The sequence below is a fragment of the Electrophorus electricus genome, chromosome 11 (assembly GCF_013358815.1).
Source record: "Electrophorus electricus isolate fEleEle1 chromosome 11, fEleEle1.pri, whole genome shotgun sequence".
NCBI classification, from domain to species: domain Eukaryota; kingdom Metazoa; phylum Chordata; class Actinopteri; order Gymnotiformes; family Gymnotidae; genus Electrophorus; species Electrophorus electricus.
Genome location: NC_049545.1, coordinates 2,663,812 through 2,687,779, shown reverse-complemented (window position 1 = coordinate 2,687,779; position 23,968 = coordinate 2,663,812). Strand labels below are relative to the sequence as shown.

The 23,968-nt window shown below is 40.6% G+C and overlaps 1 protein-coding gene across 2 annotated transcripts in view; it reads left to right on the top strand.

The window, feature by feature from the left end:
* khdrbs2 (KH domain containing, RNA binding, signal transduction associated 2) overlaps positions 1–22,918 on the top strand; it is a 56,082-nt gene extending 33,164 nt beyond the window's left edge. Inside the window, exons 5-10 of one of the 2 annotated variants that reach the window (XM_035531727.1) lie at positions 5,257–5,384; positions 8,497–8,695; positions 18,859–18,941; positions 19,065–19,123; positions 20,953–21,052; positions 22,901–22,918. In XM_035531727.1, the coding sequence (XP_035387620.1) occupies positions 5,257–5,384; positions 8,497–8,695; positions 18,859–18,941; positions 19,065–19,123; positions 20,953–21,050 (567 nt within the window). In that variant the 3' untranslated portion in view covers positions 21,051–21,052; positions 22,901–22,918. Of the gene's footprint in view, positions 1–5,256; positions 5,385–8,496; positions 8,696–18,858; positions 18,942–19,064; positions 19,124–20,952; positions 21,950–22,900 lie in introns of those variants that run through there. The other variant, XM_027000451.2, reaches the window with a different exon arrangement.
* Positions 22,919–23,968: the final 1,050 nt, after the last annotated feature.

Below are 23,968 nucleotides of genomic sequence, written 5' to 3'. Positions count from 1 at the left end.
TCACCCACTAACAATAGCGTATGCCATATAGAAGTGTTTTTTTTCCCAAAACAGACAGGGCTATCTGCTGTATATAATTATTTCATTTGTGAAGTACGCGAGAAGATAACTCTGGTAAATAGCTTGTTTTGATTTCAGAGTAAATGAGCTTACAGCAGTGTGCAAGTGATTCTTTGTGATTGTTGCCTGTTTGGAGGAAGACAGTCTAACGCTGGGACGAGTGCCACAGACCGGAATATTGTAAGCAGATGTGCATGTCTATTCACAAGAGTTCCTGTTCCAAGAATGTCAAGGGCTTCTGAGTAGCCTGTACAGTTAGGATGATATGGCAGGCTCTGTGAGTTCACTGAAAAGCCCTTAACTGTGCATTCTCTTCTGCGGGCTTTTCTGGTTTATGGCAGAATGTTGTAGATGTCTACCCAAGCACATGCGTCCCTTAGCTTTGGACATAACTAAAAGCTTAGTGCCGGAGGATCAGAGAGGCCTGTTGGGACTGGATATGAGTAACATGTATCGTTATCAGTTTGCTGAAATGTCACTTAGTTAGTAAAGGAGAGTACAATCAAATCTAACACAGCGATAGTGTCAGAATGGCCGGGCTGGGAGCATATGGGGAGAAGCAGGTGAGGGGAAACCTGAACACTTTTCTTTTCCCCATAAGTGGAAGAGCAGAGGTATTACCAGAAAACAAAAAACCCAGTCACTCCATTCTGTGACTAACCTACCAGCACCATAAAAAGGAGAAATAAATAGGAGGAATGAAGGAATAAGAACCAGGTATAATTCTTATTGCCTGCTCCCCATCCAGCTGCCCCCTCCTCTATATCCTACACTAGACCACCTGCTCTACAACCTAATCACATGTTAAATGTAGTCAGGTGTCCATCCAAACCTTTCGCAGTTGTTATGTGCATTCCCGAAATTTTGGCAGAAAAAAACAATTATGTTTCCATCCACTGTGGTTACGCAAAGAAACTTTAGATGACATAGGCTACTATGATTAGGACCTTGAAGGAAACTAGCAAAATGGAGAGATTTGATTGTGCCTTACGGCTTGACATGCCGTCGTTTATTCAAAAACCCCTTTTCCATCGCTATTTTGGCTTTAGTGATATGCTGGCTTTTCCACTTCATCCTAGTGTAAAAATCTTTTTGTGATAGTTGGATCCTGTTTAGAATTTTTCCATTCATTATATATATTTTTTTGTGCATTTTCAAAAAACATGTGCTTTGGGTTAAAAAAAACACTGATATTCGTTAACTGAGGTATTTAGGTGTATCAGAGTATTTAGGTGTATTAGGGTATCACTTTTGCATTAGAACCAAGAGTGTTGTCACGATCAGTCCCTTCCATATTCCGTGTTTTCCATGTCTTGTGTTTTGTTCTGTTCCATAGTTTCGTTTTGTCCTTACATTGATTGCTTACACCTGTCCCTTCTTTCTAGTTTTGTGACTTTCATATATTTAAACCCTGTTGTGTGGCTTGGTCCTAGCTGTTCATTGTTTGTCTTTGTTGGAATTATTGAATTTGTGTATGTTTCGTTATGGTTGTTTCTTCGTACTCTGTGCCTTTGTGTCTGTCCTGGGGGGGGAGTGGCCTACAGCACAAGACGTGAGTAGGCGGAGTGAATGCACAGATAACCTGTCTAAAGTCATTCAGTGAGCGCTCAACTGCAAATATGAACTTCGTATGCATCTTGAGAACTGCCGAGAAGGTTCTGTGTCTGTGTGTTCCTCCAGGGTCACCCCACCAGTATCTGTAACGTTGAGCAGTAAGGAGGCAGACGCATGTGCGGAAAGGAGCAAGATTTATTAGGGGTAAATCCAAAATCAGAGTAGTCCAGGGTCATAGAGCCAACACGGAGAGTACGGGGAACCATGATTAAACAAAACAAATACACGAAGGCACACGGGAAAGCCGGCTATAACTAAGGCAAGGGAAACACAAAGGCACGGAGTACGAAGAAACAACCATAACGAAACATGCACAAATTCAGTAATTCCAAAGTCAAACAAACAATGAACAGCCACGATCAAGGCACACAACAGGGTTTAAACACATGAAATTCACAAAACTAGAAACGAGGGACAGGTGTAAGCAATCAGTGTGGGGACAAAACGAAACTATGGAACAGAACAAAACACAAGACATGGAAAACACGGAACATGGAAGGGACTGATCGTGACAGTCATAAAAACACTCCATTTGTCCAATTTCGTTTTCATGGGCAAATCAGCTCCACACGCGCACCACCCACTAAGCAGTGGTATACAGACAGACTGCGGGAAAATAACAGTATTCCTCTGACAGTACCAGCAAATACTGAATCTTTAGTGCCTTAACTCAAACATACGGTGAGCATGGTTGACTACAGGCGAACAGCGAAGACAATGGACATTGACGGGTCAGAGTCTTCCTGTCCATCTGTCATAATATCCAAGAGCATGTTTCAGGTTTTACTTTCAGCTGGTTCTTGGGGTGTTTACCTAAAATGAGTGTTTACTTGGATGTAATTTGCTATCGGCCGCACTGACCTGACCCTGGCCGGCTGTGGCTCTGCGTTTGTCCACTGACTCAACGCAATGCCATTGTCATTCATAGCCACTTCACTACTTAATTAGCTCTGCCATCAGAAGCCCTTCATGATGAATCTATCAGGATATCTATTACATCTACTTTGCATGAAACAGATTTCAATTCCACAACTCATTTGGGCCTTTTGTGTCCAAGATAATAGGAAAATATGCTAAATTCAATCATTTTTGCCAGAGACCGCTGTAGGTAAAAGACTAGGATGTGAAATATTTACTCGTTTTTAAACCTTTTTTTCATTATTGTGTTGCTGCGGGCTGAAATTCACCATCAGTTTTACTAGTTAGCTGATTAGCACAAGATTAGCATAATTGGATGTCTGAAAATATCACATATGTATCACCAAATGAAGGTATCCAACACGGGACCTCCAGTGGTAGTTAACTGAATGGTTAATGTAACAGACTGGCCACTATGTTATCACAGCTAGCTTCAAAGTAAAGGGAAGGTGGAAAATCTGTAATACCTGGACCCTGGGGGCTATGATTGGAAAACCTATGTTCTGTGAGACAAATTAATTACCAGTGATTACAAAATCCAGGACCAGATTCAATTGAATACCTCCACTATGAAATATAAGCATTTGAATTAAAAGGCTTCAATCACAATTTGTGCTTTAAAAGTAATGATGTAAACAGCTCTTTATCGACATTGCCATGTATAAATATCGTCTCATAAGAATCCCATCACAGGTTTTAAATGCCTGGTTTTGACAGAAGAACATCAGCTGACCTGGATAACAAATTATTTGTGAAATTCCATATTGTAACTCTCGCCTGTTAATGTTGTATAGTCACTAACATGAGGACGTGTTTACACTTAACGTTTATGTACGTATGTCTGTATAATGTGTTTACAACATAACAGAGGGCCATAATACAGGGCAGCAGTAAAAACAGCGGCATGGTGAGATGACGATTTTCCAAATAATGAAAGCAAAACAAACACAAAACAAACAAACAAATAAGAAAAGGAAATTGGAAAAAAAATGAGAAGGAGGAGGAAGTGGACTACTCATGAAATGAGCTTTAAATCCCACACGGTGTGCCATGGTATTTATTGATTGTTGACTGGATTGCTATGAAAAGGCCACTCTCATCTAAGTGCCATCTTTAATATTTGCCTGTGCCCAGCTGTTACGGCAAACAGGAAGGGGAATAAGTGTCTGGTGGAAATGAGGCTCCGTTTATCTGCCTGTGGCAGTGACAAGATAATAAAATAAGAGCTATCCACGCTGTAATCGGCCTGGTGATTCATGGCCCTGTCATGTTCGATCAGACGGGAGAGGGGGGCTTTTATAAATGCAGGAAGTAGCAGTATTCTTTCACAACAATGTGCTGATAGCTGGTGTCAAGCAAAGTTAATAAGCCATCCCTATTCCTCTCCTTCATTTGTGGTTCCCCTTACTATCTAAACAAATGAAGCATGTGCATTGCCACACAGGATGAATTGTGTGCAGTACACTGGTGATGGTCTGTGTCTAGGTCCAGCACTTCATGGGACTGGTGAAGGTCTGTGTCTAGGTCCAGCACTTCATGGGACTGATGAAGGTCTGTATCTAGATCCAGCACTTCATGGAACTGGTGAAGGTCTGTGTCTAGATCCAGAACTTCATGGAACTGGTGAAGTACTGTATCTAGATCCAGCACTTCATGGAACTGGTGAAGGTCTGTGTCTAGATCCAGCACTTCATGGAACTGGTGAAGGTCTGTGTCTAGATCCAGCACTGCATGGGACTGGTGAAGGTCTGTGTCTTGATCCAGCACTTCATGAAACTGGTGAAGGTCTGTGTCTAGATCCAGCACTTCATTGGACTGGTGAAGGTCTGTGTCTAGATCCAGCACTTCATGGAACTGGTGAAGGTCTGTGTCTAGATCCAGAACTTCATGGAACTGGTGAAGTACTGTGTCTAGATCCAGCACTTCATGGAACTGGTGCTGCATGGAATGTGATCAGTAGGATTCTGCATTAATAGCTTATTAAGACAGCACTCTGCTTTCACAGTCATTAGTTGACTATTGGTTGGTCACTTATGATGTCTGATGTCGAGAGCTCATTCTGTCGTTCACCCACAGTTCTTTTGACTGATTATTTTTGCGTACCAAAATTCTTTTTACACTTGTTGTAGCAGGAAAGAGGATCACGCTACACCGTTACTAAAAGACCAAAAGCATTGCACAGATTAGTGTGCTCCCTGCTATGAGACACTGAACGTGGGGTTGGACAACTTGCTGAATCTGGTGTGATGTGGTGAGGAAAATGCTAAACAGTGCAGAGCTGCTTCTTTCATAAAACTGCCATTCATCATGTTCTAGGAACCAGGGAGCAAGTGGCGAAGCATTGACTAACATACTGAAAGGCCAGTGTGTGCAAGCCTGGGTGCTTGGGACGGGCTAGCACACACAGCTTATGTTCTTATCCTGCTGCTCTGGATGGGGAGGGGAAAAAACCTGGCAGTACATTTAAAATTCTTGGCCTACATTTGGATAATCTCACAACAGATTTAAGCTTCAGTCATTTTGACACTGATGCCCGTTGATGCCCATAAGTGAATCATCTGGTTCTTTTACCGTGCTTTTTAGAGCAGTGTGTCTGTAGGCTCGTTTGCCGGCTGGCAGTGATGTGGAGGATTCATGCGAACATTCCGCTTTCTCTTCCTGTAGGACTACAACGATGAGATCAGACAGGAGCAGCTTCGAGAGCTCTCCTATCTCAATGGCTCCGACGACCCGAGCAGGCCAAGGAGTGCCCGGGGGCGGGGCATACGACTGACCTCTGCGGCTGCCACGCGGTATGCTACACTGCTGGCTTGCCAGCACACTCGTGCAGGGGACGCGTTTCTAAGCCATTTTGGGGGCTCGTGCCAGATAATGAGCTCATCACAAACGCAAGTCAGAACCAAGAGCGTCACAGCTTTGTCGGAATGTGACCTGCTGCTCATGCCAAGGAAAAAACCCGTTTTTAACACTCAAACAGCTGCACGGTGCTTGGTTATGAAAGTGCCATGAAAACCTCTGGCTCCCAATGATTATATGAGGGTTGACAGATGAAACTTTAATTGCCACTCATCAAATGCGCGTCTTAAATTTACAATGCATTATTCATACCTTTAGCATCTTAAACATGCTCCCTACTTTAATTTATATTTCATATAATGTGAACTTGACCTTGCTTGCAGTACATTCAGAAGGGGCAGGATTCCCTTGACAGAGTGACAGCTTGCACTACCTCAGGTGGTAATGGATTCAAAATGCAGCTGCATTGTTTGTTGCTGTACCCGATTAAATAGCCAAAGCCTGTCCTCCTCTTGATGCTCCCCTGCTGGAATTCAGAGTCATTACTCTAACCATGTCTGTGCATGTGTGCGCAAATGTGTGTCTGTGTATGTATGTTTGAACAGTTACAAACCAGTAGTGATATTTTGTGATGTGTTTGTTTACCTACCTGAAAGAAACTTTTACAGGTAAATCTACAAAATGCATTTAAAGAAATAAATAACCCCGAGGTCATGCATAGTTCATATGCTCAGGCTCAGATATGCCATGTGAGAACTGCACTCAGCCAGATTGAGTGTTCAGTGTTTTACTGACTACAAGTGCAGGGATGTGGTTCAAGGTTATAATGCATAACCATACCGTAAAACATATGAATGCTCTAATCCAGGAATGAGATTAGAACACATAACCAAAGCAATACCATAAAACATATTAAATGCTCTAATCCAGAAATAACATTAGAACACAAGCAGAGCTGCAGACATATTAAGATTGTAGTGGTTTTGAGCAACTTTCTGGACAGTGTGGTTCATGGGGGTGTAATAACCTGTCTGGGATGAATAATGGAAGGCGTTGCCATATGATAATGAGTAAATGCTAAAATCATAACATACAGCACAGGCCTAAATCTAACAGTCTTGATATAGCAAAGCTGACTACAGCAGAATATTCTAAAATTCTTTTCTATTAGTCCAATGTTTCAATCTTGTAATTGAGCAGTGTTGAATATCAGAGATGAGCAGAGGCTTCTCTAATAAAGTCTTAATAATAAAGTGCTTCTAATGAATGTGTTTCAGTTATCTTTCACTTGTAGTAAAGTATGGTATGTAGACTTTAGACAATATATAGTCATTGTTAGATGGCAGCGGTGTGAGGCAGTAACAATGACTAGTTATGATTGAGTAGCCCATGAAAGATTGCATCCTTGAAAAGGAGCTGACACATCTGAAAAGCAAGGGGACACATGATTTAGAAGCTTCTTTAACTGTCAGTGGGGTGCGCATACCTGACAAACTGTTGAGTGAGCACCTCTGAGTTCTTGCATGTCGGAGATTTGATTGGTCCACTAGTTTGGACTACTGTAAGTGTTCTAATTTCATTTCTATCTGTGTAAATGACAAGTGTTAAGGACACGACACTGTGACAGCCTCAAACTGTGTTCCACACCATAGTTACCACAGTTGAAACAGCATTCTTCTGTTGTTAACCAAACCCTGGTTGGGTCCATTAATCAATGGTTCATCAAAAAAAAAAAAAGGTTTTTTTTAATTAATACAATTTACTACTCACCACAAATGTGCTCGATTCCATTTTTAATAAATACCAACCCAAATCTTCATAAACTTGGACAAAGTATTACTGTAGTCTGTAAAAAACTGATTGCTGGAATATTATGGGGCAGCCATCTTGGATAACTGGAATCATGCTTGAGGAAAATTTGTACTGGAAAACTGGAGATGAATGGTACTATAGTTCTTCTGTAAACCGTCTATGCTACTTTACAAAATTATTTCATTCAGATGACTTGGATAAGTGGTGTTATTTGAAGCAGGTAATTAAATATTTTGGAATATTTGTATTTACAATTGGTTTTGGTTGAAAACACAGCTGTAAGCCTCATAGCTATAATGCAAAATAAATATTATCTAGCATTGGACAACAAACATATCAAGCCTGATCAACCACATTTTGGGTAATTGGAAAATGTGTAAATTTGATCTTTTGCCAAACCATTTCTTTATGACCTGGTTAGCCCTCAAGAGTATACATGGAACAGTCTTTTGTCCAGGCATAGTGTAACCCAGCTGAGCCATTTAATTGAACACCACCACGGAGTTTAGGCCTGATTTGGCCAAGATGTGAATTAGGCCCATGTTTTCTAAAAATTCATCTCCATTTACTCCACTTACTATGACAGTCCACTTATAGGTCTGTGTCCTTTCCATGTGGACACAGCACATGTACCACAGAGCCTGTTCTTGTTTCTCCAGACCTTGGAAACACTGGCACAAACATTCTCTGGGTAAGAAACCAATAACAACGAAAAGCTCTAAACTCTCAGTGACCTTGTTCACCTACCAGAGTCCCTTTCTTTTCCTATGACTCCAATACTAAACGTGGCATCAGTAAAACACTGCTGCTGTGTGGTCTAATGACATGGGAGTTCATGTCTCAGCTCTGCGTTTGAGTGACTGCTCAGCTACACACACACACGCAAAAACAATATTAAATGCCATACATCCTGCAAGCAGTATAGACCACTAGTCTTGATAAACAGACTGAGTTTCATGTTTTTAGTCGTTAGTGTTCATGAAACATCATCTATACGTTTTCAGGCAGCAGACTGTGAAAGCAGGAGAGCAGATAGAACATATTATACGTTATATTTATACAAGAAAAAAAAAACTTGTTCCCAGAAGAGCCAATCTGCAAGCAGGATTTTTATACAACATGCTGTGTTGCAACATGCTGTGCAAAGCAATGATAAAGTTTCACAACTAGCAGAATAGCACAATTATAAGAGCAGTATAACAGAATGACAGAAACAGTACATATCTGTACTAGGGACTGAGTGCTGTGCTTAATTTACCTGTGGATGCATGATTTCTTAATTTGTTTGCTTTGCAGGGGTCGAGGGGGAGTAGTGCCACCTCCTCCTCCTGGTCGAGGAGCTGCAGCTCCCAGGGGAGCGGTGGGAGCCCGCACCTCCCTGCCCACCACTATGCTAGCCAGAGGAGTCTCAGTACCCCGGGCCAGAGGGACCCCTGGGACCCCCGGCTACAGACCCCCTCTCTTACAGGCCACACCCAAGACCTATGATGACTTCGTAAGTAAAATCACTCACTCGCTCAATCTTTTATCCGAATATATGGCTCGGTTGCATTTGTACGCAAAATGCTAACATCCTATTACTTTATTATATGAGCCAAACTGAGTCATATTGTGCCAGTCAATTTATATATTTAGGCATTCACATAAGTTCTAATTTTATTTGAAAACTGAAGAAGCACATGGTAGGATCTAATAAGCGTTTCATATTTTGATCTTTGAGGCCAAACAAAACGCTCCAGCTAGATTGCTGGTCTTGCGTATGTACAGAAAGCATGATAAAAAGCTTCACAGGAGGTAAAGTTATGAAACCTCCAGTCCTCAGGTAAATGGAAAAACTCACCGACTTGGCCTTTCTGTTTACCAAAGGTTGAATGTATTGGTGGTGGTGGAGCACATTCAGACAGGTTGAAAATAGCGAGGCGTGGAGCGTTTCACCTCCCACCTCACAGGGGTGCTTTAGTTCAGTCAAGTCTGTCTGCCGCAAGACAGAGTAACACACAGCTACACAGAAATATAAATATAAAGAACAAGTCTCTGGATGGGAAAAGCATACTGTTTACTGTGATCTATAGAGCAGTGACTCCTAGTTCCCCATTCATGTCAAATGAACAAAGTGCTATGTGGTGTAAATATGTGAAAGGAGTTGGTAAATGGTGTTAGGGTAGAACACTGAGAGACCAAATTACTTAAACATTACTATTTGCAAATGTCAGGGTTTGCTAGCATACCGAGCGAGTGCTGTGCTTTTGCCACGGATAGAAAAACCTGGATATATGGAGAAACCTAATAATCTCATGTTTTAGCCCATTTATATTAAAAGGCAGAAGGTACACACAGCAGATCTTTGCTCCCATGGGCCTACAGGGTTATTTTGAGTAATCTCAGCCAAGTGAACTTCAGTCTCTGGCCTAATGAAAAAAGCACTATTTCAAGGAATCCGTTGCTACCTAGCTTTGACCTTATGCAAAAGGGCCGTGCTGGGCGTTTGTCAGCAGAGCGGGCTGTCCGCACAGGGGAAATGTAAGCGCGCAGGCTCATTACAGTGACGAGAGGACGCGCTGCATAGATGGTCTACTGCTGCACACACCCAACGTGTGGACATTTTTCTGCTAGTAATTGGGGCTAGGCCAGGCAGATGAGGCCAAGGAGACAGATATCTGGGGATTAGGAAATAAGAAGTTTTCCTAGAACATATTTTTACAGTTCCCACCTCACCTCTCCATGTAATCTCAGTTTTGTGCCTCGACGTGCTCAGTTTCCGACTCACAAGAATGCACTAGCACATTTTTTCTCATGAAATGGGATGTGTCAATACTTCACAGAGATTTCTTTACGGTGAATAAAGAAATTGGTCAGTGCATATCACACATCAAGAACAAAGTAGACTGGGGATTGATATCTAACTGAATCAACTACGATAGGTCCCATATCCCATTTTAGCAACCCATTTTAGTCAGATTTGTTTTGGCCATCAGGGAGGTTTGATTTAGACAGTGTGACTATAATTAATTTATTGTGACATCTCCATGCTGAGTCTAATTTCATAAATAAATCCCTGCTAAGGTTTATAGTTTACGAATACAGTAGCGCCCAAACTGGTCATTTTTAAAAGGCCTCCAGGGGCTTGAAGGTTTGATGCTCTCTGTCAAGTTGTCAGTCTCTTTTGTGGAACAGACACAGTGATGGAGGCTGTTTTGGCACCTCTTGGGGTCAAATTGTTTGCAGGCTCCAGCGCAAAGGCCCATTAGCACAGAGGATGATGGCAGCTGGGCGATTTAAAGCTGAGCTTTTACAAGTGCAATGCAATGAAGCAAGGGATGAATTGAACAGTTGTTTTATCCCCCCATGTAGCGCCTATCCAGATCCAGTCGCATTTCCGTTATTTTTCCGGGTTTAAGATTCCGCTACAATTACTCACCCAGGAGAATGAATACAGGTGGATAAGCAGAGAGTTTCGAGTTAATATTCTGATCTTGTGTTACTGTGGATTGGAAGGACTTGAATCTTGCAAATTGTAGTTCTTGTGGAGATCACCTAGGACCTACCACATCACCTCTAGCTCAGGGCATGGAAGATTTCCTCACTCTTGTATAGAGTGCCCATCACTGCCCTTCCACTTACAGATGTCCCTCAGAGATCCCGTACCATGCCTCCATGAAGATCACAGTGAAACCAGCTGTCTTCCTTCTTAAGTTAAAAGGTCGGTTTGACAGTTTGCAAATTACTTTATTACCACCCTAGCCGTGCCGATGGCCACATGAGTAGATATTTGATTGGAAGTGTCACACTAACAGAAAATCATCTTTAGTCTTAGTAAGGTAGAAGACAAGACTGTATTTAGAGCCCATTAAGACCTGCTGATGCCTTTCCACTTGTCATGGTTCATTGTTCCTTATTCACTGTTACTCAGTTCAGTTTTAGATATTTCTGTTCCATTAAATATTTGTATATTTACTATTTTAGAATTATAAAAGTTATGTGGCAGAATTTGTCTTTATGTCTTGCTACCAAGCTTTACTGAAGGGCCAGCTAACTCTCAGAACGTTGCTGTATTGTTACTGCCTATAATGTTGCAATTTGTGGAATTTTGGCCAGGTAAACACTAAAAATTCAAATTAACGTTTCTTCCTGAATTTGGCCAAAGGCTTGTTAACCTGTATACCATCCGCTGCAAATGCATGCCTTGGCCAGCCAGAATTTCAACCATTAAATGAGGGGCCATAGAATTGGAGAGCTGTAAGGCTGTGCTTTGCTTCTTCCTGTCTGCAATAGGCAGAAAACTCCTGTTGATGAAAAGGGTATGCCAGTATGGAAAAGGTTCTTGTGTGAGTACTGTAGTAGTCTAACACACAGACTTACACACACACGCACACACACAAGCACACACGCACGCGCACACACACACACACACACACACACACACACACACACACACACACACACACACACACACACACACACACACACATATGACTGCTTCACATGGAAAGAAGATTCGATTGTAGATTTGGAATGAATATATTAGGAAATGGCTTTTTTCCCACTATTTCAAAGGAAGGTTCTGCTCACTTCAGTAACTGTTTTTTAACAATAGACTCACTTACAGAGCTGAGTTGACATTTTTGAGGCAAACTAATTATGGAAATGGAATTCTCCATGCAGAACTCCCTCCGTTAATAAAACAGATGTACAACATACACCTCAGGAAGATTGTTTAATAATTTCTTACTCTCAGAGACAGACTGAATGCCAAAAGACTCTAGGCACTGTTCCTTATTTCAAGGCTGTCTGACATTTAAAGGCTGTTATTGTGCAAGCAGATGCAAAAAGTTAGCTTTGGTAATTATCTATGACCATGTTTAGCAGACATTAGGATGACTGACAAAGGCCAAGCTGTAGATATAGCTTTAATGGACAGCATATGTGTATGCCTAAAGTGTTTTGATTTTGGAAAAACACTGAGCTTTTGTGTATTATTCTTGTTTGTGTAATTCTACAGTAAGAGTTGTGGAGGCTGCATACTGTTAATTACAGAAATGTGAATTCTGTGTATGTAAACAGTAGACATGATACATTTATTTATCTGGGTATAATAATCACAGATTACTCACACACAGCAATAGAAAGAGTCCAAGATACTGGAGCTAAAGTGGCTGAGGTTTGGTTTCAAATTCATGAGTGTTCCAGACCTAACTTACAAGTCACGTACATCCCTGAAAACCATCTAATTCATACAAAAACAACATTAGATCAACGTTTTAAAAAGTTTTTTATAAAGTTAATGGATAATGCATACCCAAGAAATAAAAAAGTCAAAAACAGCATGACACTTGAAAGTGGCTTTCCAGCTGAAGATGTTCATCTTAAACCATTGTCTGTCTGAGCAGTGCATAGGTCTCTGCAGCTTGGCTGATTACAGTATCATTGTCTAAGGACATGAGAACCTCTTTTTCTGTGCACACGAACAGAAAGGCCTCTGGGTACTCATGGGTGAAATGGCTTTTAAGTCCATTTTCACAGATTTAAATAACATGAAGCCTCTCTTACAGGCCACTTGTGTGATTGAAGGTTATTTAATAGTTGTTTGAAATACCCCCTACATGCTTTGAAAACACTAAACATTATGGCATTGAAGTGCTATTAGCTTTGTAAGACATGGTAGATAGTAGGTAGTACCAGCTGTGCTGCCTCTCATTGCCCACTATGCTGCTGGTTTGAGCTCTAAATAGGTCCCTGAGTTTGGTGCATTTGATTGAGTTTGATACCTTTCTTTTCCTAATTTTTCTGCTCCTCTGTTTCTCCTGTTATTGTCCATCATTTTCTTCTCCTCCGTGTTTTTTTTTTCAGCCCAGTTCTAGGCCACATCCACCCAGGTTTCTCATTGGTCAGTCAGAGCATTCTGTCACTGTAGATGTAGCGTGTGCATAGCAGTGTGAGCCAGTGTGAGGCACTGAGAGCTAAAGCCACATTACACGGCTACACAGCCTAATCAGTCCTCACGGTGGTCTGCTTACAACATTACTGCATTTACTGATCTCCTCAGCAGAATTCTACTGACCCAGCAACCCGGCGCTCCGCTGGGAAAACAAGTTCTCCCAATCACTCCAGCATTGGTATGGATTAATAGATTGTATCTATTTAATTATCTTGAAGAAATCTGCATTTAAATATAGAAAATTGAAGTAAATGCAGTATATACAGCCTTAGGTTTTAGGAGGACGTAATAATTGTCACAATTATTTTGTATTGTTTTAATTTAGAGGCTCTTAATTCCACTGGTGCTGTCTCTGTTTACCGATCTCTGAAAGCAGGAAAGTTGCTCTTCTCTCTCTTCTCTTATACTGACGCCATTAAATAGTCTATGCTAATTCACAAATATGCTCATTCACAAATATCACGAACATGCACGCAAATCAAATCAAAGTTTACTTTGTTACATATGTAGTCATACACGGCACAACTAGCAGTGAAATGCCTGTTCACATAGAAGGGTAGTGAGGAGATGGAGAATCTAAAGATTTAAAGCTAGATAATGTAACTAAGAGAAAAATATGGACTGTAGTTCCAATATACACAATGTATATACACAGATAATAAACAATATAGGGGTATCAGGATTGGCGGTGGAATTGTATGGGTGAGTATAAATGAACATGCACTCATGTGCAGAGCTGTTTGAATATAGATGTTTAGGTGGGTCATTTACAGCAGTATGGTGAACTTATGACCATTTGAGGCATAGACTTAGTAACTGACTCAACCTCAGAAGGGCTATAAATGTAGGACATGAATATGAAAATGTGCTTACATGAAGCGCAGTTTGGAGACATTGAAATGAAACAGCAGATTTCAGACTGATCTATTTAGAGCAGCTTCACCACAGTATGCGTAACCCAGAACAAAAGATTCGCTTTTGAATATGCAGCAGAATCAAATGTGACAGGGACAGGTGATATTTGCCATGAAGGAGGAAGGCTCTTTGGGTTGCCCTCACTGTGGGCCCCTTGTTTACCTAACACAAATTAGACAACATTTTATAAGCATCACTTCATTTTCTCCACTGAGTAGAGTGATTTGTTCAGGGTTTTCAGAGTTCTCAGCCACAGGGCAGTGGACAGGCTAGCTCGCTCTCACCAGCATGTTTAGCTGCGTGTCTGCTATTGTACGATACAGGAGAATCAAAACGCATTTGGGAATTGGAAGTTAAAAATACTGGAAAGATAATTGGGCATAAAGCCATAAAAAAGTATTGTTCATTTCCCCATGGCTTTCAAATTGGGAGGCACATATCAAATACAATATGATGTACTGTTACATCCCGTAATGAATATGCATATGTTTATCCACAAACAGATGAGCAAGAGGCATCCTAAGGGATTTTCAATGAGCTATCATAATATAACTTTTTAATTAAAAACAGGGCAATCTCTTTCAATTATGACAAAAATCAAATTAAAACCCAGCTGCTGGTCACTGAGTATAATTGATGTGATTCAGTTACTTATGTTATTGTTTGACTGTTCAGTACCTCTGTCATTTTGTATCTTTTTACACCTGTGAGAATGTTGATAGCGTTTTTACACAGGCGAGCACATCCATGTTCACATGCAGCAGATGTTAATCAGCAAAAACAACATAAATGCTACTGGTACATATTTCATCTTTTAGACTAGCAACTGATTAACAAGCATATGCACTGGAATATTTCGTTTGCAGTTCATTTGGAGCAGTAGTGGCACCTCTAGATCCTGTAGATGCTAACCCTGGTGCACTCGTGTGAGATGGAGGAGGTTGTGCACTGAGGAGTGATTCTTTGAGCTCCTGCCACCTCCCATCCGCGGTTCGGTGCTCTCCAACCTTGGCCTTGGTACCAGAAGAAAACAGTTTTTTCCCATTATTTATGGGAAATAACCACCCAAAAATGACTCTCGCTACTTCTTATGCACAGTGCTTGAAGTTTACTTTCAGTGTGTCAGACTAAATTACTGTATCATTTGAGTGAACAGGAAGCAGTGTGTGGGGGGGAAATGTGTAGGGAGGCGATGAGCTATGCTTATAATTCAAGCATGTTTATTTGGGTTGCTAAATAGGAATGGGTGTGATGTATGTATGCATTTCTATACTGTGTCACATTGCCCATCCTTGTTCCGTTATATTAATCGAAAATGCAAATGAGTGTGAGAGGATAGAGCAAAGCCAACTGATGTCAAAAAGCAGCCAGGATTCGCAATAACTGAGCAGAAGCAAGAACTCCCAAAGACAAAAGACCTACCAACCCCTAGATTTCCTTCCCTTTCTGTGGTAAGGAGGCTTTCAGCAGCAGAGGCCTCATGGGAAGATCAGTCACTGTCAAGGGAGGTGCTGGTTGTCAATTGATAATGGAGCGGAGTATTGAGGGCCTTCGCCTGCATGCTGTCCTAATTACACTAGCACGGCTCTCCACCCATGTGTTAACACTTGATTTATTTCCCGTTAGCTTGTTCGCTAGGCTCAGAGTTAATTGGTTTTCCAAATGAGTGTTGAACTATGAGGATCGGGCATCATTAACTAGATACTGTTTTTGCAATGCATTGTGCCTTGTAATGCCGCGCTAAGGTCAAAGAGGTGGAAGCAGAGGTTCTGTAAACAACTGTACGTTACATTGGGTAATTATGGCATTTTGACCCATATATTGGTTAGGTTAAAACTGGAAACTTTTTTCTATTCCAGATGTATAGGACATAGTAGCAAGCCTAGGTCTGTGAAAAAACAAAACAAAACAAAACAAAACATAAGATAAAAAGAAACAAAACCAAAGTCGTGATGCACAGAGGCTCCACACAGTGGCCTCTGAATCAGCTCTACTGGTGAATTTGTTACCTTATTGCAGTCTGTGGTTGCCACTGAATGGGGATGCAGCTGTTATTATTCTGAGGATATATATGACCTGGAGCAGCTGTTAAATTGCCAGCCCTGCCATCCTGGTAGAATTTCCAGTCACGTTCAACTCAATGTACTTTGACAGTGTTTATTTGAATTTTTTTTTTTTTTTCATTTATTTTGCCTGAAGTAAAAACAGTGCTTAATATCAGCATATTTCTTCAAGTGAATAAAAGGTTCACTCACAGGTCTACCTCCAAAGCTAGTGGCACTGCATACTGTTAAACTGTCATATTGATCATATTAAAAAAATAGAATTGCTAGATTACTCAAACCCCGCCAGTGAAATGATCCTTCCAAATTAGTATATCAAAACACTGTTCTGCTAGAGAAGATTCCTTTTGACGGCTGTTGGTATTAGTGTGCTTGATGTGGTTTAAACCCCGAACGCTCTATCAAGACACAGTGTTAACAAAGTGGTCCATTAGGAAGATAGGGAAGGTCTCTGACCGTTTCATTATGGGGCAAACTAATAGAGCAAGGTTTCCAAGTTAGATCCTTTCAACAACTTAATCCCTCGCATAATCCTTAACTTTAATTTAGTCTAATCCATGCTCACTCTTAGTAAACCACAGCAGCACGCAGAGCAGAATTTAAATATCGTTAAGGCAAGTGACAAGGCCTGAGAGCTATTTTTGGCAGCCAGTGTCTTTTAACCAATTCAATCCTAATCAAAATCTTTGTTAATCTCTGAATTACGAAACCACTGTGTACCATATAGGTTAGGAAACAGTTCGAGACCTAATCTCTTGTTTTTACAGCACATTTCGACTGGTGAAGAAATGTTATTCTGATTCATTTAATCCAGTGTTCTGTACTTTTTTCCCTGCATTTTTAAAATTACCTTCTTTTATGGGAAAGGGGCATTTCCGTCACCAAAGTCATTTAACTGCACATATGGAAAAAAATTACATGGCATGAAGACATAGCTTTTTAAATCAGACACTTAACAAAGAGGATGTGCTTTTCGCAATTGTAGTACAGCTGTTTGTTCGAATGAGATTGTCATTTATAACACTATACAAGCTTCTTTTTGGAATGCGCTTAATTGCAACGCGGCTCATTATGCAGTGTGGCATGTTTGAGAGTCAGCGTGGGAATTAGTCTGGAGTAAGATGGCAGACAGAAAGGAAAGCTTTGAACACCACCTGAGCTTGAGAAATAGGCACGGTGAGGCGCTGAGCACATGCCTTCAGCTGTTGAAAAACAGGAAGCGAAGAATAGGGAAAGGAAGAAATGTGACAAGAAAGATAAAAATAAGCACGGCATCAACAGTGAAGGACTAAATGCCGATCTAGAGCATCGCCTCAGCTCGAGCAAGAGGTAGAGCCCCCCACACACTCAGCGGGAGCGACACTCATTCACCATCTTTACATTACGGCTCCGGTGGATCTAAGTATTGGCTTTGCACCTCGTGAATAATTAGTTAAAGTTCAGGCTGGCACTGAGAAAATGTGAGAAGCTCGACATAAATACCTGTGTGAGGCATGAGGACTTATTTGGAATATGTCACATTAATTTTGGTGTCTGTTGCTAGAGCATGCCTTGCTAGGAAGCCATTTCATCGTGCGGGATTTACTGAAATTCCGATAACCCACTTAAATGCAATACAGGATTCAGATAGTGTCAATTATGGTGACCTCCAGAGGGTTCAAACCTGTCTAACCAACAGGACGGGCAGTTTGATGCAGTGGGAGTGGTTTTGGCTGAACATAAACACAGCTGGCCCCTTGAGCCCTGTAGATCTGCTTCAGTTATAGTGTGGGATAACAGACACAATCAGAGTCCCCGCAGCCATGAGTAATGGTGTGTACTATCCTAGTGCACTTCTAAAAGGTTACAGAATTGTATATATTTAAACGTGTACACTTAAAATGCCTGTCATCATCTTTATTTATAGATTTTAAAAGCAGTTCCTCACATTTACTTATGAAATAGAGCGATAAGTGTTTCCAACTCTGCCCATGTCACATTTAACAGTTCCCACTTTAATGTTGCTTTGACATGGTAGGTAAGTACTGGACTCTTCAATAGCCTGTCTTGTGTTCATTTACCATGAAGCTTTCAAGCTACTGAATTGTCTTTGTGGTGGAATTTACTAACATTAAACCCATTTTACTGAAGCCCTGGAAGCTTTTAAGTGGAGTCTTCCATGTATTCCACCACATTTATACTTTTTAAACCACAGCAGAATATCTGAGAAGCTACTACTGATATAAAGGATGGCTGTTTAATACTACTTGGAAGGGATGTGTTAATTTATTTAAGATTAGAGGTTGTCCAGTCAAAAGTTGAATTATCAAAGCATACATTTTCAGGTTCACTTTTTGAACCATGAAAAATGTTTTGGAAACCAATAAAGGCATTTGCTAAACATCTATCAGGTGTCTTTTCATCTGATTAAGTGAGATGGATGTCCTATTAAATGATGAGATATTTATTTTTCTGTCTGTTTGTGATACTGTATTCATCTCGGCTTGGGGTCAAATGCCAATCTTGTTTCCTCAGATATGGCAAATGAAACAATTGTCCCTGCACACAATCAATATTTTCTGTTCGACGTGATTCAGCTGTGTGGCTTCCCTCACAGTGGGACTGTATTTATTAGGGAAATCTTTTCACAGCCTGATTAAACATTGATTTTTGAACCCTAAACAATTAGAGTGCTGTTTTGAGATGGAGTCCAGCCTGTTACCTCATTGTTTTTTTTCTCCCACTGAATCATTTCTGTGCTTTCAGGGTTATGATGATGGATATGACGGGGAATATGATGACCAGAATTATGAGGTCTATGACGATGGCTATAGCAACCAGTCCAAAAGGTATGCTCATTGAGAAAGCTCTTTTACTCTCCATGCTGTTGTTGTTGTTTTATAAACCTGGATCTTTTACATGTATGAATATGTGTCTGATATTTTCTAAAACATTTTTTGATCTCATTGTAGTGTGTCAGAATATTATGAATATGGACATGGGACCAGTGATGACACTTACAACAGTTACGGTAAATACATCTTTGATTTGTAAAGTGCTAATCCTCAGACAGTTGTGCCACTGTAAAATTCCTCTTTGGGGCTTGAAGCCATCACAACAAAATCAATGAGCCATTGACAATAGGGTCAATGTCAGACATTTAACATTGCCTCCTTTTTGATTCACAATTTCCCAGCAGTTCCTTTCCCTGGCATGTCTCTTGTATAATTTGTATACTCAGCCACTAAACCATAGGAAGCAAACACCCAGATGGTCATTGTATTAATACCCATGGACTGTTTGGGAAGCTTCCCTAAACGCTACACATGCAAAACCCATCTTACTGAAACCTACCACACAGTGGGTTATCCAAGGCGCCATGTGTCATCTCAGCGTCCTGAACTGCATCTTATCTTCCTGGGTCCTATCTCACAGAGAGTGCGATCCTCTTTTAACACCACTAACGTCCATACCCAGCGGGCTTAAACTCTGGCCATGGGGCGGCTCCCTTGTCGAGGGACACATGGTTCTTCCTTTCTCATTCCCCACGGTGCTGGTAAATCGCTCTTGGCAGGGAGATAAGAGAAAACACCGTTTTTTTGCCAGTGGCCAAATCGGCAGGGTGCTGCAGTCTTTGGTGGCCAGCCTTCCTGTGCTGGCTCCTAGGGCATCTTTAAGACACGCTGAAAGTAGGGGACCAGAACAGGCCCGAAGGTAGGGAGAGAGGGACCGCCGGCCTTTCAGATGCTGCTTTGCCTTTTGAACAGCTTCCTGCACAAATCTCTCTGAAACCAGGTATCCAGGGATGCCACAGCTCTTGGCAGGGGTGCCGTTGTTCTCCACTGAAGCCACCCTGCACCATGCGCCTGTCTGGTCATTCGCTGCCGCATGGCAAATCGCATCTCAGTGCGGCAACACAAAGAAACCGAGAGAGCAGTGATTTGATTTCATGCGCCATAAACATTCTGTGACACGGAACTAAAATTCGACCGTGCCGTGAGACCTGTGCTTGTAATGACATTTGAGTGGTAACGAGATGCAGCTGCCAGGCCCACACAGCTCTGAGGGAACAAACCAGCCAGTTTCATGCACTATACCGACCGGCGTCGGTTCCCTCTGATTTGGTGTGCTGAATAGCAGGGTTTTGATGTCATGAAGAAGGGCTCTGCTCCAGTGTGTTCTGGCATCACAACACCGTGCTGTGATGGAAACATCGCGTTAACTGCCATGAACACTGGGTTTCCTTGCCGTGAAGGTGGGCCGATTGTTCGGTGAACGGTCCAATGAGCACGCTCATGGAGCCTAATGGCGCATCGATTCCCAGCACGTGCCACAATTCTATGACAGCTGGGTCATAGTGCGAGCTCAGCTAGGAATTCATGCCTCATCTGTCTAGTGCCACTACCTGATAATTAGGGCAGTGTGACATTGCATCCCTCACATCTGGGAAAATGGACAAAATCAGAACTGGACAGAGCTCAGTGAGTAAGCTGCCTTAAGCCTAGCACGTTTGCCATCTATTTGGTTTCTCTGCAGTGTTCTGTGTCAGTAAACAGCTTGAATATCTTACTGACATTCGTGTTGTTATATTATGTGCACGGTAGATCAGAGAAGATGAATTGAAAACCATGAATGTATAACACAGAAAACCACTCTGTAGCGCCAAGAGCATATTACACGGATTTTACATGGATGTGCTGAGGTGATGTGATCCTGATCTTTTGGTTGTTTGTGATGTCGTGTGATCATGTTAGAAAATGTTATGTCTGAGTATGCAGACCGATTGATTGTCTGATCGATGGCTTTAAAGCTGTGGAGTTTTCTGAATCTCATTATGTCTTGTGGTCACTTTACCTGTAGCTGAAGAGGAGTGGACTCAGGCCCGGCCTGGTCTGAAAGCTCCAACAGCAAGGCTTGCCAGAGGGGTCTACAGGGAACACCCCTATGGTAGATACTAAAGGTGCTCTAGAGCAGTGAGCTCCCCTTACTGGCAAATAACCTCAAAAAACAAAACAAAACATGTATTTACTTCCAAATTTAACCTCCCCTAACCAAGGAGCAAGAAAGTGCTTACAGCACTTGGTCCCTTCACTGTTTTGATAACTTGACTTATTTATAGGATATATTAAGAAACACAGTTGAAATCTAGGTCTGGCAAGACTCTTGCTTAAACAAAATACTTTCACTGGAATGCTACTTCACTTAGTTGTCTAATGTTTGCTCCCCCTGAATCTAAAGCATGGGATTTCCTACAAATTGATGCTTCCTTGTTCTTGGCAACCATTTCACCAAGGCAAAAACTTCTACTCCTAAGTACTACACACCCGTATTGTACACTAACATCTTTCTTAATACTTTTTGATTTCATGACAGTAAATAATGAGTTTGTATATTTGATTTTGATATCAGTATTGGGATTGAAAGCAATCAGCTATGTATGTAGCTACCTACAAGTGCTCTGCTTTGTGTGTAGCCTGTATTTGTACATAAATATGTAATAAAAAGTACATAAAGCACCTTGTGTAAGCTTCTCTAAATAGGTGACCATAATTGTTAAATTTTTGTTGCCATAATTTGTTAATAGATCTGACCAGTTTTGTAAAATTAGATAAGTACATAGTTGTTTTTTTAGTAATAAATGCCTGTTTTAGTTCAGGAAATTGCTAATATGTTTTTTTTTTATACACTTAACAAAGAAAAGCAACAAAAAATGAACTTTAGGCTGTCGAGACATTTTGTGTAACAATAGATAAGATACATTAATACAATTCCAACTTTGTTAAATAATTTTAACACTAGCACTAAATTGTTCATTGAATCTTGAATCGTCATTTAAATGTTTAAGGTGTTAATGGAAACCAACTGTTTAGATCAATAAATTGACTTTTTTTAACATATTCTTTAAGCTTGGCCTTATTAAACAAAAATTCTGACTTGTTTGTACTAGCATGACTCTGTGAATGATATGGAGATTCAGGAGGTAAGAACGTACCCGTATTACTGTAAGACTGTCTAAATGGCTTCAGTCATTGGTGTTAGCCAGTATAGCCAAAGTATGTGAATATGGCAGATATTCACAATGTTTCATCACTCATTAGAGTGAATGGGATATACGTAAACTGATATGTTTCTGCTACCTTTATTCTTATTCCACTGAACATCAGAAAGCTGCATTTGTGTTGTAATACCAATGCTTTTAAATATCAGCTATTGAAGGTCACTACCTTTTAGAGACGTGAACTTCCTTCTGTGACTGTTAGAGCTGAATGCCGACGTGCATTAAGAGACTGAAAGGATGACTAAACAATAAGCAGGTAACCCTAATAGTAACTCTAATGTTGCGAATGCCAGTCATAAATGAAGTTACTCACACTTAAAAAAGTAAACCTACCCTGTCTAACCCCAAATAAATGCATCGGCCCCCTAAAGCCGCTAATTAAAGTTAACTAGTGACTTCAAAAATGACTCCCTAACACACAAGACAAAAATTAACATTGCATTCATTAAAATAACTAAAACTGAAGTTAATACATGAGCAGTTAAACTAAGCATTTTAACCCGAAACAGGAAGGAGATAGTTGCTCTGAAATCAGATTCTTCTCCATGACAGCTTTTGTCCTGCCCCTCAAATTGGTTTACTTTTTTGATAGTGGCTCAGGCTTTGGCATCCTGCTTAAGCTGTTACATCCATTTTGCATGTGATTGGAAATTTGTTTAGAGTTTTTGTCGTATGTATTGTGTGTCATATGTGTAATATTCCATTTGAGACACATAGTCTACTTCTTAAATAAGATCTCTTTTTCGACAGGTCTCTCTGCTTGAGCAAAGACGCACAGGGAGAATCAGTCATTGGTAAGTAAGCAAAGCCTCCCTGGCTTTGGTTATACAGACACAAAGGGAAAACATAACCTTTCTGCCTGTCATACGTATCATCTGTTCAATATTTATGCCATCAGATGAACTTGTGAAAAATAGATCAATCTATGTCAGTGAATAATTAGTTCTTCCAACAAGATATGGAGTATAGATCATTACAGCAGTGAAAACCATGAAATTAAATTCTCTCCGTGTTTGGTACCTGAAATGACAAATATTGTAAGAACCAACTTTTTTGGTCAGATAATTGCAGACTACAATAAAAAATGTAATACAATTTGGGAAGCCTTAGAAGTATGTTTGATATTATGTGCAGTGGTGGTGTTATCATGAGAGTTTTGGAAAAGTTGTGACACCAACCCTAAATTGGTGTCTTAATAGTTCCAATCATTAATCTCTTACTCAATAATTAGGACTCTTTAGAGTTAAAAGGTTAGGTCTGTATACTGAGCACATAATGCTTTAAATACCATTAACACCAAAATACAGCATGCATGTTTAGACTGTCAGTAAACCATAGGTGTAACATGGTTTCAGAGGGTCTTAAATGTGACTTAAACAGGGTTTTACCACATCAGTGTTTTTGCCACTGCAAAATGCATCATTGACTCTTTTATGTTCTTCCATTTATAAGCCTGTGTGGTGTTGTGGCCAACTGTCAGTCGTTGATCCTGTTCTGCTTGCTTTCTTTAGTTCTACTTAGTGCATGCTTATGTCTGGTTTCGTTTTTCCTTAGTTTCGTTCAATTCTTCAGTTGGAGTTTGCTTCCTTCTTTTTTTCCTACACGTTTTACACCTATGACATTACCATTTCTTTAGTTGTAACAAATCAAAAGCTGTTCTTTTATTTATAGTTATGGACAAGAAATAATTATAAGTTACGTGAAAGGAACAGCTATGATGAAAATTAACAAAGGATTGCCAATTACAGAACAGATAGCAATTACATTACTATCTGAAGTAAGGCAAGATTAAATGACAGAATTGTTTTAGTACATTTT